General features: G+C 36.7%; 1 protein-coding gene across 1 annotated transcript; it reads right to left on the bottom strand.

The window, feature by feature from the left end:
* Nucleotides 1–2,827: 2,827 nt before the first annotated feature.
* On the bottom strand, nucleotides 2,828–14,591 carry STEAP2 (STEAP2 metalloreductase; the record flags this gene model as incomplete). The annotated part of the gene is made up of 4 exons (XM_082479129.1): nucleotides 2,828–3,112; nucleotides 10,153–10,317; nucleotides 11,926–12,453; nucleotides 14,100–14,591. 4 exons carry the CDS (start codon nucleotides 14,589–14,591, stop codon nucleotides 2,828–2,830), a joined length of 1,470 nt encoding a protein of 489 aa, XP_082335255.1.
* Between the last annotated feature and the right edge of the window lie 1,156 nt (nucleotides 14,592–15,747).

Here is a 15,747-nt window from a genome sequence, read left to right as displayed (position 1 = left end):
TATATTTAGGCAATCAAAAATAAAAATAAAATTTTATCCTCAGGTCCAATGAGCAGTCCTAATGTGAGTTCTTCTATAGAAATCAATGTGTTTGATCACATGAATAGATTCCTTATGTGACTAAACATATGCATGATATGACACATAATGTGTAGCAAATGCATGAGTGTAATTTTACTTTCAGATTTAACAGTGTCTTGTTAGAGTGAATTGGTGCTTAAATAACACTACAAAATATTAAGTCACAAGTCAACTTGTTACTCCAGTTAGAAGTAAATACACGGCCTAACAGAAAACCAAATGTCATTCTGTAGCACAAATATTTCACAAAATGTCTTCATATATTTGATCTAAAAATATCGTCTATTTATTAATACTTTAATATTTCAACTTTTCAAGTAACTTATAAAATCAAAACACATTTTTAATTTTCTACACACACACAGTCTGAAAAAAGGAACAACACATCATTATTCTCTCCAGACACCTTTGGCAGTTCAAAATTTAACAGTTTAAACATTCTTGAAGGAATTTAATGATGAAATAAATTTTTGCATAGGAAAGAGGGCTAATACATATCTGTATATACTGTCAGTGGTTGCATTACAATACAATGTATATGGACTTTGACAGTAATTTTCCATTAGTACAGTATCTTAGTTCTGCAACATTATCGCTATTGCATCAAACCAATTAGATAATTGCAGGGAACATGAATGTTAATCACCTATTCTACAGAAGTGTAGAATTACTATAAAATAAAAGCAGCATATTTAATTTTGAAATGTAATCAGATTGTCAACAGTAATGGTTTCTGCGCTAAATTTGTTCAGAGGTATGAAATTCTGCTCTCAGTTATACCATCCCATTCTAGTGATTTTAATCAGGTTTCGTGCATAGGACTGGGGTAGAATGTAGCATGGTATTTATACTGTTAAAATTCTGCAAGACTTTGTGTATTCTAAGATTTTAAAAATTAATTTTATTTAAAGGATTGAAGCGCAAATGCCTAAGCTGATCTCTCATTCAATACAAAACATGTTTAAAGACATATGAAAAAATGCTTTAATTCTGGAAATAAAAATGCAAATACTTTAGTTTTCATTTCTAGATTTGAAGATGCTTAAAATGAAAGCAAGTTCAACTGTCTCTTGATTTGCAAAAAGCCCAGAATATACACAGGCTTTATGTGTAAGTTTGGGGAATATGGATACTATAATCAAAATAAAACTGTTGTAGATTTTTTTAATTTGAAATGAAATTAAGAACAACTAAAACTCTTTAGATTTAGTTTGGTGTAACTGGGGACAGAGTTTGATTCTGGATTCTTCTTTTTCTGTGGAGCTGTTGGTTTCATTACAAATAGAGATGAGATTTACAGGACTAGTGATGTTTAAGGATACATTCAAGCTTAAGTAAGTACTGTGTATTTCTGATGTATCATATTGATGACAAATTCTTGCAAAATAACAAACAAGTGAAGGTTCAGCTAAGAAAGTCAGAGTTCCTAAACAGTGCAAATATAGACAAGAAAAATATAATTTCATACAAGTAAAGAAAATTAGGACCAAATACACATTCTGGTTCACTGAAATAAAGGTTTTTCTAATTAGGCAGGACTAGCCTGAAGGTATGAGTTGAGTTTGGCTGCTTTGTTTAGAGAAGAGTAGAACCTGACAAAGCATTAGTAATAAATAATTGTGAACATTCTTTTGAAACCCACAGGAAATGCAAATGTCAAGTTTTAGAGATAAATTCATTTTTAAGTATAAGAATAATAATTTTGTTTCTCAAAAATTCAGGCATATCCCAGATATATTTGTTGTAAAAGTATGACTTTTATATAAAAATAGAAGATTGGATTTGCACAAAAAGCTACTAAGAATTTAAGACAGACTCTGGGAAATTCATATATAATAACTGAAACTCCAGTGTAGAAACATATAGAACATAAGTATCGTGATGCTTCCCTGTTGTACCAACTTACTGGAAGTTTCACAGTGAAAATGGATTTTTTTTTGTTGCAGATTTCTCAGCTTTTTTTTAGTTTTGGAATGTTTTCTGATATTTTGAAATAATTTGAAAATCAAAAACTAGTTGCACACATATCTGCAAGGCTTTCTATACATGTATAACACTTTTGAATTTTCATTATATGATGTATGGAAATAAAGATATGCGAAAGGTCTAAAATCCTACGTGATACTTTGAAAAAAATGGTCCTGTTAGTACAATACCACTTGCTTACAAGATGTACAATTACACCATAATTGAAACTGGTTTTGCATATTCAAATCATGGAATGGTGTAAAACCACACACAAATAAATATACTGTACATGTGCAATACATTGTTACAAATTAATTTGTTTCAAAACCTGATTATTTCCTTATTAACCCTATTAGTCTATATTCTGAACTCACTAATCCAGAAGTGTGGTTTTAATAAAAGAAATACTGCCCAGAAAATGTGGTGTGAATAAACAGCACTCTGACACATATGTTCTATGTCAAAGAAATATCTGGAAATCATGATTATAATAAAATACTGTTGTGATGCAACCTTGCAAAGGAGCATTAAAAAATTCTGATGTCATACTCATCTGCCCTCTCTAATTCAAAACAAAAGTATTTTTGTAGTTATCTGAAGTAGTGTTCTTCTAGTTATAAATTTCTCATAGTTTGGTTGAGAGCTTGTACTATATGCCATGCAAGTCCACAGTGACTTTACTAAACTCCTAAAAATACAAGTTTATGACCAAAAAAACCCACCCAAACACCTGCATCAGTGCTGACAAATATTAGTGTATTAGTCTATTAGTGTATTATCACATCACAGTTATCCTTTCTGGGGAGAGATGTGGAACAGACCCACTTGCTTCTTCTGTAACATGGCTTTTCTCCCATCCTCTTCGAATTCTCCTCAGTTTCCTACTTACACATGGCAAAAGTAAAATGATCTTACCTAGAATTACAACAGAAGGCAGAACAAGGGCAAGAACAAAATTTGGTGGTGTATAAAATCTGTAATACTCTTCTTCAAAAGCTCTTTTCCATCCGTAAATCAGTACATGGAAAGTACTTATGAGCAGAGCAACGTATCCAAGTGTAGACTTTGAAAAAAGAGAAAACAGGGAAAAAAGAAGAGATAATAGTACTTGGTCCTTCATCTGACAGCTCTAACCTGTTATTTTAACATTTCTATTAGGCATCATGTTAAAATCTCTTACCTGTACACTATTTTAAATTAGCAATATGTGGGTTTAAGTTCACATGTTCTGAAAACTACAGACTGAACTGAACACTGATTTACAACATACCTCTGCTGCTAGCATCTATAGGCCTTAGTCAAAGCTGAAATGAAGATGATGTTTGCCCAAACTCTAAGTAATGGAAGTCAACTTCAGGATACGTGTGCGAATAGGGAACAATCCCAGTGAAGTAACTGGAACAACATCAGTTGTGATCGGAAATTAAAAGTTCCCTGTTTCTTAACTGTGAGGGCAGATCACTTCCAAGATTCATGATTATGGAACAATGCAATTCTGCTGGAAAAAATCTGGGCCTAACACTCCAGATTTTTATCACTCAGAGAGGTGCAGTTTGCTTATTCCTTGCAATGGCCTATATCCACTTGCCTGAAGTTAGCATAAACCATCCCTTACCTTTCTCCATCAGCTGTTGCCTACTGAAATACCTGGACTGCAGAACAAGGCAACGATGCATTTATAACAGGTAGTGCTGGGTGAAACATGAAGCAGAAGGTTCCCACGGCACCCTGCAGAGGACCTCTTATCATGTAATCTAGAGTATGCCACAGAAGGTAGTGCTAACAGGGGTCATTCACCGTTTCTGCGCATCTGCCCTTTTAACAACCCTGTATTTGTATTGCTCTGCAGATTTGAGTTAAATGTATTAGCCTTGACTTTCCCAAACCATGGAAAAAAAATACTATGCTTTGAATTTTGGTGGTGATCAAATGAAGAAAAACTCTTTTTGGCCAAAACTGATATAATGACTAACTTGGTTGGGAAGCATTTATAGAAAATCATCAAAACAGAGAATGAATATTAAGAAAGGTTACTGGCTACCAAGTTTTGGGTTAATTCCAGTAAACAGAGAGGGAAAGAAAAATGCAGCCTAAGGGTCTATAATAGCTAGTGAAATAATTAATTCTTTCTACTTCAAGATTAACCAGATTCTAGGGAAAGGAGAACATCTGAGACAATACCATTTCCAAGGATTCACACATATAATGGTATAAAAAGAAAAAGACTTTTGTTAATTTCTAGAATTGGTACCATGTTTTTCAGCTTGCCAATATTTATGCAATTTTTTGCCAATGGTTTCAGAGCCAAGTTGGTACGTTTTAGATGTGCTGCGCCCTTTTTAAAAAAAGAACAATTTGCTCCCAAAATATTCCATAAGAAAGAGAACAATCAGACAACCCCTTGTGGATATGAAAATGGCACACGCAGTATCTGAACGGAAGTTCTGGCAAGAAATTTGGGCAACAAACAATACTATAAAATCTGATGCTTGAATATGTTATTGCTGATTTTTGCTGGTATGACTGTCCTGAATTCATTGCTGTTGTATCACTGCCAGCAGAGAAAAGGGCACAAGTGAATCATATCCCTAATTTCTTCATCAGGCTTACTGATAAGAACTGTAACGATTCTTAAAAAAAAAAAAAGAGGGAAATGCTATATAGACTCTTCCCAGATTTTTTTAAAAAACGTGTTAATTCTTATTTAAAGTCCATCTGAAAACTACAGTTTTGAGACAACTATGTATGTGTTTCTATCTAATGGCCAAAATAGAAGATAAGAAGTACATCAGTACATTTATCAGAACATTTATAACTAACAGCACAAGGACAAGAAAAACATATGATGCATCACCATTAAGTTCTTTTTTTCTCCCCTGTGAAAGGCTGTCATATGCTTCTTAGAAGTGTTGGTAGGGCATGTACTAGTATGTACTGGACCATTTCAACCACTCATCTGAAAACGTGACAACAAAGACACTCTTATAGGAGCTTCTGTAAGCTACTGATGGTATTTTCTTCTACCAGGCCCTTAATTGCAATATTTCTGTGCTGTACTTTTGACAGTAATAGCACTGCTTAGCTAGAAGGAGGATGTCCTCAACACAACTTAGCATTCTGCAGTCTTTGGGTTGTTTAGTCAGGGCAGATCTGCACTAGAAAGTTCTGTTAAGTGCATTTACCCTAGCTTGCAGCTACTAACAATGACTTTTCCAGAAGTACAAGCAAGACCGGCTGCCTTTGCTACTGAAGTAAAACCCCACTGCAGGAGGGCTGTGTCAGTACAAAACTCCTGTGTTTGTTATAAAGACTTGAATTTTCTGTATCTGCAAATGTTCAAAGACTACAGCATGGGCTGTACAGTAGTAAAATGAGGAAACTCAGAACTGACTGAAGCATGCTTGGACAAAAAGACATCAGCTAGTGCAGGAAAAGGCACTGCTGGGCAGCTGAACAGTAAAAATAAAATCAGTTGGTAGCACTAGAACATACTACAAATCTTGGCCAGTGGTGGTGTCAGAAAGCCTTATTCCAAAGTTGACCACCCTTATGGATGCTAACATGACAGATGTTTCAATTATTGAGAAATAAATTGTGATTGTGCTGTGGGAGTTCTTAGTTGCTAGAAAGCAATCTGTTTAATACCAAAAAGGTAAGAGAGGTGCTATCATTCAGATATGCAAGGTTATTTTCTTCTGCAAAAGTTTATGACTGAACAATGTGGAGGAGAGAATACAGGGATTAAAGACAACGGATTTCCTGAAATGTAGTTGTGCTTCATATGGATTATACATATGGCATTTCTCTCATCCTTTCCTGGCTTCTTAAGACACAAAAAGAAAGGGATGAGTATGTCTATGAGAGCTGGAAGATCACTTACACTGATGTTACCACAGGGAGGCCAGGAGAGGCACAGGATGCTAACTTCTTTAAGAGCAGAACCCTTCTGAAAGCAGCAAGAAGGGATACTTTGCCTTCACTGGTAAATTCATATTGGTGAGCGACTAGCAATATCAGTTCTAAGTCTTGGGAACCCTCTGCCTAGGCTCTAGGATGGCTGCTGGGAAAAGGGGAAGAACATCTTTGGTTGCTTTGCTTCCTTATCTTCTATAATACTGTGTTTCCTGGAAGCTGAGTAATATAATAGCGCATTTCCTATGGACTTTCCAATCTTTTAGCTCTTCTCTAAGTCTTCCCTGGTTTGTTTCTTTTCCTTCCTGATCAAAGTCAGTTTTTTTATGGGGGAGATTTCCAGCTAAGGCCACTGATAAACTGGACAAATTGGCATTGTTTGGGGAAAAAAAAAAAAAAAAGTGTTATATGAGTGGAAAAGATGCAGGAGAAAAATGCCTAAAATGTTACCAGGAAGGCGTACATATATAGAGACACAAATCCGCTGTGGGACAAATCTGCTTCAGGGATTTCTACCGTCACAATGGTCGTGTAGTTCCAAGCAATTTATACGTACAAAAGGTATTTTAGAAAGCCTACGTTTATGCAAGGTATACTTCAGATTCCACCAGTAACAGGATATTGCTAAACTTATAAACAGGCTGTAGCAATTCTGACTGGAATCTTACCCATAAACCTGCTAAACGCTCGGGCCTCATTCTTCTTTACTTTCGGGGAAAAGTATACTATTCTTGTGGGAGAACCAAGGCAAGGTAGCCCTTCCTCAAAGTGTGTGCACAAGAAAAGTTTTAGTCATATTGCCTCCAAAAAACTTTAGGGTTGTGCTAGCAGATAAAGGGAATGTCTACAAAAAGATCAGCTTCCTACTACACAAGTAGCAGATTTGCACTGATTTTTGCTAAGAAACACAAAAGCTCAGCTTTCAAAGCCACTTTGAGTGATGTGCTTTGGACTCAAACTGTTAGACTGGAAAACAAAAGTGTTAATCATTTATGCTTATATTATGTATTTACAGTTTAACTTCCTTCAGAAGACTGAAGGACCCGATGCAGCACTGCTTGCAGAAAATATTCTCCATTTCTGTGTATTTTATGTGACCACTTAAGGACTGATTTTAATAAATGTCTTTTTCTGTTTGCAGTGTGTTGGTTTAGGCTAGTTAGTCTGCCTGCTGTGACAAAATACAAATTCTTTTTTATTTGTTGCTCATGTCTACCTTTGTTTCTTAACCAAGTATGTTTAGAAGAGTACTGAAGTGGCGTTTAAGAAAACCGATGCATTGGTTTATCAGCACCAGCTTCTTCCCTGCTTCTTTCTTCAGTAAGCTCCAACTCTGGGTCATGTTAAGATGCCTGCAAAGTTTCATGCTAAGCTTCCATCATCTAGGCTCTTCTACTGAGCAAACTCTTCATCACTCTCTGGTTCTGTGGCTCCTCCATCTGGATGTTATGAGTGTTTCTCTCTGAATCATGATGAAGTAATCAGATATTTGTTTTGTACAGTGGTCAGCTCTGTACTACAGCAACTCCAAGTTGTCTCAGCTCCTGGTAGGGCTGACACAGTAACTTTCTTTTGCACTACTGTTCAACCTTCTTGTATCTCACTTTGTTCATATTCATACTGTGAGGGAATGAGCAGAGCCTGCACTGCTTTTCCTCTCAAAGTCCTCTTCCCTTGATCAAGCAGGCTGGAATTTTTGGGGATGGTGACACCTGTGTTGTGAAACCAGGCTAGTTAAGATGGAGGCATCTCCAAAATAATTGGGGATATCAAAGACAGCAATGATTTCTGGGCAAAAACATTCATAACTGGGGTTTCTTTACAGTATTAGGAAGACTGTAAGAGGTCTGTTTGAACCACTGTAGGTAGGGGAGATGCTGCTCAGGGCTCGCACTACTGGAACAAGGCTAGAAAATAGTCTATACAGTATACTGTATATGTTGATAATTTCTTAATCCTAAACTCAGATTTTGCTAGTAGGACTCCAGACTGAGTATGTTTTAGTGGTAAAACTCTTTAGAAGAGACCCTTATTTTGATGAAACTGTATTAAAAAAGATGAGCAAGCAATAGTATGTTGTTCTCAGTGGGAAGTGCTGAAGTGAGAAACTGTGTGAGTATGCTGACTGACTGATTCATCATCTGTCAGATGCAAAACAAATTCAGTAATTATTATGGCAAATCATCTGAGATTCAGGACTAAAGCTAGAGACATAATGCTTTTCCCAGCTATAAAAAAGCAGCACTGAGATGATGGGCTAATAGTTCCACTGTTTATCACCCTGACTTCGAGAAGATTGAGAAAATTAAGTTCCAATTCACTTCATCGTATTGCACTTCAGTAGAAGAAAAATATAAAAGACAGTAATGATCATGATGTTTTAGCTGTTCTACTTGTATACTGGGTACAATGAAGCTTGTGCAGAAATGCAGACTCTTTGTACTTTAGTGATGGATCACTGAAAGTGTGTTTTCTGATGGAATAAAGCAGGAGGACTTTTTTGAAGGACAAGTAACTAAAGGAAGAACAACTTACATCCTGAAAGTAACTAATGACAAAGTAAAGTATGTTTAATAATTACTAACTTTAGGGACATTTTTAGTAGTTCAATATTTTCTGTGATTAAAAATTGCATATGATTGTAATTAATTACCAATACCAGTTCTCTTCAGCGTGTAAGGCAGTATCAACTGTAACATACCTTCAGAGCCAACAACTTGATCCCAATCAAATTCCTCAAAATACTGACAGATGATTCATTAAAGTTCATAATTATTTAAATTTGGAACTATTTTGACTTTATTTACAGTGGAAATAAGTGCAGTAAATATGACACAATAAAATGTGCCCTTGTAGACGCATCACTATGTGATCATTGTATGGGTTTTGACTTAGTCACACAAGCCTGAAATTTGGAAATCTGAGTAAGGAAAAATAAGATGTAAATGCTGGGTTTGTGCCTGGAAATCATTACTGGATAAAGGCATCACCTCACTCATGAGTGAATACATATTTTTCCCTTTTGTACTAACATTTTACATCACTCAACAGCAGTACCATTGTCCCTGCACAGAGAACTCCGGATGGCAGGGATGTTGTAACAATACAAAACGGGTATTTACTCCCTCTGAAGGCTCAAAACCATGAGTGAGAATAAACAGTTCTGTCAGGAGAACTCTAAAAATTTTCAGCAAACTTTTTGTAGGCCTACCTGGAAAGGGAAACCCTAGGGGAATGGAAGACATTATTTTACAGACAGAAGACCTCTGCCAACTTCAGCCAGTGTTCCCCATCACTCCCTTTAAAATGTCTGTAGAGGTGCAACTCAAGGCCTGAACAGTAAAGTCAGTGCCTGTTTTCTGAAGATAGGAATTTGTAAACAGTGACAGGACTAAGAATTAGGCAATATTATTACAGTGGCTACGTTGAAAAAACGTTAACCAGAAAAGACTGAATTAAGACTAGAGTACTGAATCCAACGTCAGAGAACAAAACAAAACATAACAAACCCCAAAACCATGTGTACACACTTAGGAAATTTATCACAATATCGAATCCTAATAAAATTTCTTATCACTGACTGCTACCTAAAACTAGTGGAAATTTTGTTTGAAAGTCTGTATTTCTCAATATTTTATGCTGGTTAGGTCTGTCTATTGTAGATATTTATCTGAGGAAGGAGGGCAGCAGAAGGCATGCCAGGACTTGGAAAAGCTCTGCTTTTAATAAACAAAGCTGTCAGAGGGCTGTGCAATAAAAGTCCTGCAGCACAAATTAAGTCTTCAATTTTAACAGCTGTGTGCATCTACATATAGTAGTATCTCATCAGTATCATTGCCTTTAGCGAGTTTGTCCAAATTTATTTAATTTGAATTTAGCTAGAAATTCTAACAATGGAAAAGGAATATATTAGTGCTCATTTGGTCTTAGCTATGTTGGTTATTTAAGACCAAGAAGTATAAAATGCAAATTCCTATTCTAACACTTAAAAAAAAAGGCTTAATGTGCCTCCGTGGTAATTTATCTGCTGAGTAAGGATATCTTGTTTTTATTAACTTACCAGAGAGAGGAAAAAAAAGCTCTTATCACCTTGCAAAGTGCTTTTGTTCGTGATCATGATTATCATCATCATGATCATCATCAAGGAATTGTTGTTAATAACAAAACCCCCTTATTTAAAAAGTAACATACCTGAATAAAACTGAACTCCCTCCAGTTTAAGGCACTGTTTACTGAAGGGATGGAAGTTACTGCCAGCAACGCAAGCAATCCAAGACTCATTATTCCAAAGGAGACATACATTTCAATTCGCCACACTTCTTCCTCATTCCAAGAATTTTCAACATTTGCATGAACCTGATGAAAGAGCAGAAAGGAAGCACTTTATTCTGCAGAATATTTAAAATATCAACAAAAGTTATTTTGCTGAGTGAAAATCTACAGTCACAGGACAACTATAAAATGAGGTCAAATATTTCAGAAGTTTCCTCACGTCTTAGAGAAAAACAACTATTTCCTTATTGCTGGTACTGGCTCTTGTTAGACTGAAAATATGTAAAACATGGCAACTTAGATGAATTGTTAAAAGAAAATGTAACATTATGTAGTATTCGTAACAATTATGTTATAAAAACAGATAAATTGCACATTCCTATATAATGTAGAAAAGTAGCCATGTTCTTCAGACCCTGAAAACTTAAATTCTATAACATAAATTGGGTAAACATGTAATTTGGTTTCAGTTTGTTGCATTTAGAAATAATTTAGAATTATTTTCTGTTTTTGCTCCAGCTCCCTATGCTGAGTCCAAGTTATTTTGCCTCTTCCAGTGTTAGCATCAGATACGTCCAAGATTGTTCTTGTTGGAGAGCTGTACCAGAAAAAAACAACTCAGGTCCTTAACAATTAAGAGGCTTGGATATTCAATTATTTTTCCACTTTCAGGTGAACTATTGTGACATGACATGTTTTGAAAGAGGTTCACTAGGAATATTAACAAGTGAGTGTTTTACAATATTAAAACCAAGGTAATTTCTTAGTAAAAGTATCAGTGGGTCCTTTACTAAGTACGAACAATTACAGTTTCTTGCTGCCTTTTATAGTTTTGCTCTTCCTGCCTTCCTCTTAAGTTCAATTTTTCATGCTAGCCCTTTCAGAATTTGTGGACCCAGTCCCTGTTAATTTGTTCCATTTGATTTAATTTCCTTAGTTTGCTTGTCTTCTGTTCTATCACATCTCTCTCTCCTGCAAATGTTATGTGCTGAATGGCAATGCTGCTTTACAGGTGACAATAAGCTACCTCACTGATGGACAGGAGCATCAGACCGTCTTCTAGAGGATGACAATTTGTCAGAGATTGTTTCAGCGTTATGCAAGACCGATTGCTCCTGGGAACTGCAAGTCAGTTTCTATTGCCTGTAATGGATGATGTTTACAGAATTTTTAAAGAGTAAAAGAGAATTACCACTTGTCCAAAATGTTACAAAGTAACAGCATTTTCATTTTGTAAACACAGATATATCTGTAGAGCATTATTACAGTATCTACCCGTATACTTTTTTCACACTTGTAAATGCACTTTTGATATACATGCTTCCCCCATATGTGAAGTATACATAGAGAGGAATATACTTCAGAAACTCAGAAGTTTCTTGCTGTTGCTCTTATCCTGTCTATCCTACATTCTCCTTGTCTATATTACTATCAGGGACTTAAGTGGGACACATCTTTTATTTCCCCTACCACACAAACTTGACTTGCAGCTTGACCCACAAGGTGCGCACAATGCACAGATGTTTCTTTTAGTCTCCCTTCTTACTTGACACTCGCTATACATAAGATAACCCATAGCATTCTCTGCTGAAAACAGTGGAACAGATTAAGAAAACATATATTGTATTCATGAGCCATATGCATACAGCCAAGGCATTTCTGGCTTGCTTACTTAACTAAAGATTGGCTTACCTGTTGATATGCCATATTGAGGAACAAGTATCGCTCCGATCTCCTCATAGGTAAACAGAGGCTGTATGCCACATGCACTGTTGCGAAGAAAAAACTGAGCAAGCCAAGCTGCTTTCGACACTGGAGCCAGTTATCCAGCCAGGGTGGAAATCGCCTATACTTAGTACCGTAGTAAAGCTGATAAGCAGCTGCAATAAGGCCTGATAAATACACTAGAGAAAGTAAAGTGATAGCAACAATTGGTAGAGTCTTGTTCACAATCTCAATGGGGATCTTGTAAAAGTCACTCTGCTGATTTCTCACGTATGGATGGATTACATCTCTGACGAAGGAATAGATGAAGAAAAACGTTGCCAGGCTAATGGCAATCACTACAGGCCCCTTCCACAGTGTGAACAGTCGCAGAGGTAAGTTTTCAATCTCCCTTGAAGATGACAATGCCCCCAGATCAATAGGAATAAAACTGAGCTGACGGGCAAGCTCAATAACTTGATGGCGAGCCTGAACATTGTTACTGCATATATAGACCTGTTGGGAAAGTCAAGTGAATTGTCTGTAAGTCAGAGAAAGAGAATCAAAGGTAAAAAAAAACAAACAAACAATCACAAAAAACCTTAAGGGCCTCCAGGACAAAGCCACAGCACTACTGTTATCCCAGCTTCTATCATCAAGATGAGAATGAAACCATATACAAATCCAGCCAAAGTGAAAATATGTACACTGATTAGCAACAGAGTAACCAAAACAAAATTGGTTTTTACTGGGAGTTAATAATGAGCTGACTGTGGGATGCTCAGGTAATCTGCACACTGAACACCGCTCCACCCCGCCCCGCCTCCCCCCCAAAATGTCTACAGGACTGGATTGAACTTGAAACAATGGCTAAAAGCCTTTCAGAAAACCACGAGTCTCAAAAATACAGGAATCTGAATGATGACCCTAAACCAGCTGTACCATAAACAGAATGAAAAGCAGATAACTGTGTAATTTCTCCAAGTATAACAATTTTAATTTCACAATCCAGATTTCCACAAAAGTTGAATGTTTAAGAAAAACTAGCAGCCAAATAAGAACTCATTCTAAAGACCAGTTTATTACAGAGTGAAAGAAATGCACTGCTACAAAGTACTTTAAAGTTACTTTATAATTTACAATGGGGTATAGTTTGCCCAACACTGTTTGCTGATCATCCTCATTAGAGCAAACATGATCACTTTTGACAGAATTTAATTACTTATAGTGCAGTGCTATTCTGAAAGGGGATAAAAATAGTACAGTGAGGTGATTTTAAAAATTATGCTAATTCTTGCATTCCATTTAAAATCTACCTGAAGTGCCAGAAAACTAATATAGTCTCCAGCAGTTCATGTTACACCAGTCATTGCTCATGCATTTCTCAGAATCCATAAAGCCGTGAAGGACTGGGTACTTGCACAGGCTTAAATCCTTTGTATCACTTCAGCAAAGCATGAAAAACATAAAGCTGCCTTGTCTATATGCAGGATGGATTTGGGGAACATAATGGGAAGGAATTTGAACATGATGTTCCCAAGCAGTCCTGGATCAAATGAATGATGGCTTAGAAACATATGTGCCTCCTTCTGTTTCCTCATATTTATAATCTTGGGGCATTTTAAAAGCTAGATAATTTCTTTCATTCACTTTGCTGTTACGTTGCATGCAAGCATTTTTAGAATAGCTGACTCATGAGTTCAGGACCTCAGATCTCTGTGCATCTCTTTCAATAGTTCACCCCATGTAAACCCATACTGAAACTAAAATATACTGGGAAAGGCTGCCTCTATTCTTGTATAGGATCCTTATACATAAGGATAAAAATTAACATATTTCCTACAGAAGACATTAAGACCCAACTCCTCTCCTCTGTCTGTAGTCATCTAAAGGTCAGCTGTCTAGTCTAAGCTAGTATCAACATTTCCTCTGCAGTCTTCAAAGAGGCATCCCAGGGGACAATTAGGACCACTTACTCCGTATGTCTTACAGTGGGATGAACTAGACTCTGAACGTTTTAGTGGCTACTAAAACTTAAACTAAAGGCCCGACATTTTAGGTATGTTAAGTCAGGCAGGATGAATCCCATGAGTTCTGGCTGCTTACATTCAGTTCCTGTCATTTTCATCTTACAAACAAATTAATACAAATATAACATTTACCTGTCTGCTGGCATCTTTTGGTCCTAACTGCAGTGACCAAGCTGAAACAACATTGAATCCTTTGACAATCAAGGAATCTGGGAAAAGTGATGCCAAGTACTCTGCATTGGAGTCCGGATATTGGTCTACTCTTGTATTATTGCTGACATCAATCAGAATTTTACCAGCGAGTAAATGCTTGAGGTCCCACAAAGAGGCATAATGTTCTCTGTGTATGGCTACAAAAATGATATTTGTTTTTGCTACTGCATCTTCATGGTGAGTGACATCAACCACATGGGGAAAGAATTCGGCAGCAAGTTTAGGGTTTCTACTTCCTACGACCACATGGTACCCGCATCTGATAAGCCTAATTGTCAATGATTTAGCAAAGTCTCCACTTCCGATGATGCCTATTGTGATCTTACTGGCATCCTTGATGCCATTGGCAACGTTCGGTAGAAAAGTTTCATTGAGGTTCTTAGGACTTCCCATCATGGAGATTGATTCCATACTTCCAAGACAACAAACCTACAATGATTTCTTCTGGTGAAAAAAAAAAAAAAAAGAAAACAGAAAGCAACAGAAGGAAAAATGCATCATACAATTTTACAAGACATCAGAATCCATAAACACCTCTGACAGCAAAATATGTCATTATAAGTTTCATGTTATATTTCCTCCTTAATAAAGTATGTGCTAACCAATTTTGTCTTGCAATGTGTCAGTAATACAAGGAGAAACATAAAATACTTCAAGCACTTCAACAATACAGTTATAGAAGTAAATTACATTTTTACCATCTTCTCCTATTCCCTATCTTCCACTCTCCTGGAATATTGGACCACAAGATAACCTTGTGCTCCTGAAAGTAATGGTCAATGGAATAATGACAAGAAACATGTAAGATAAACTGGGTAATTATGGAAAATATTAGAAGGTAGACCTAGCTGGCCTGTGGCTGGCATAAGGATGGTGAGTTCATGGAAGCTGAATTCCATTAAAAGCTTATGCAGGTTATTATTGTGGTATCCTATATGGGCCAGGAAGGAAGGGATGCAAAAGTCTCAAAGCTGTGAATGTCATGGCTACCACCATGACAGAGACATCCATCTGACATACTCACCCGTCAGTCAGGGAAATGGGCAGCACACATGGATCCAATGGCAAAGACAACAAGGAAAATTTGTCAAGGCCTATTCATGAGACCTCTAATGACACTGCTAGGTCAGACTGCTAGGTCTGGCCATGGATATATAAGGATTAATTGTGGGTGCAACGGTAAAGGATTCAAGGCCATGGGTCACAAATATGCCTAACAGAATTGTTCTCACCAGGCAGAGAAGATAAATCCGGGACACAAACAGATGGGACATCATTCCACAAAAAGCTAATGGCAGGAAGAGAAAGATTTCATGCAATAATAAAAGGGAAGAGAGTTTTAGGACTCAAATTCAGTGCAGTAAGGGAGGTTTTGAAGAAGAACAGAGGCTAAGGCTCACAGAAAATTAAAAGAAACACTGCTATAGCTTTGGAGAGAAGAGGTCACAGACCTGCAGTAAAGCTGTAACAAAGACAAAAAGACACAAAAACCCAACAAAACAACCCACAGGAGGGAAGTCTTCACATGAAACCACAGTTATGACATAAGTGGTTCTGCACTGTAGAA

The sequence above is a fragment of the Vanellus vanellus genome (genome assembly GCF_965231255.1).
Source record: "Vanellus vanellus genome assembly, chromosome: 2".
Taxonomy (NCBI): domain Eukaryota; kingdom Metazoa; phylum Chordata; class Aves; order Charadriiformes; family Charadriidae; genus Vanellus; species Vanellus vanellus.
The sequence above is the reverse complement of the archived record's forward strand: the minus strand, read 5'-3'. Positions and strand labels throughout refer to the sequence as shown.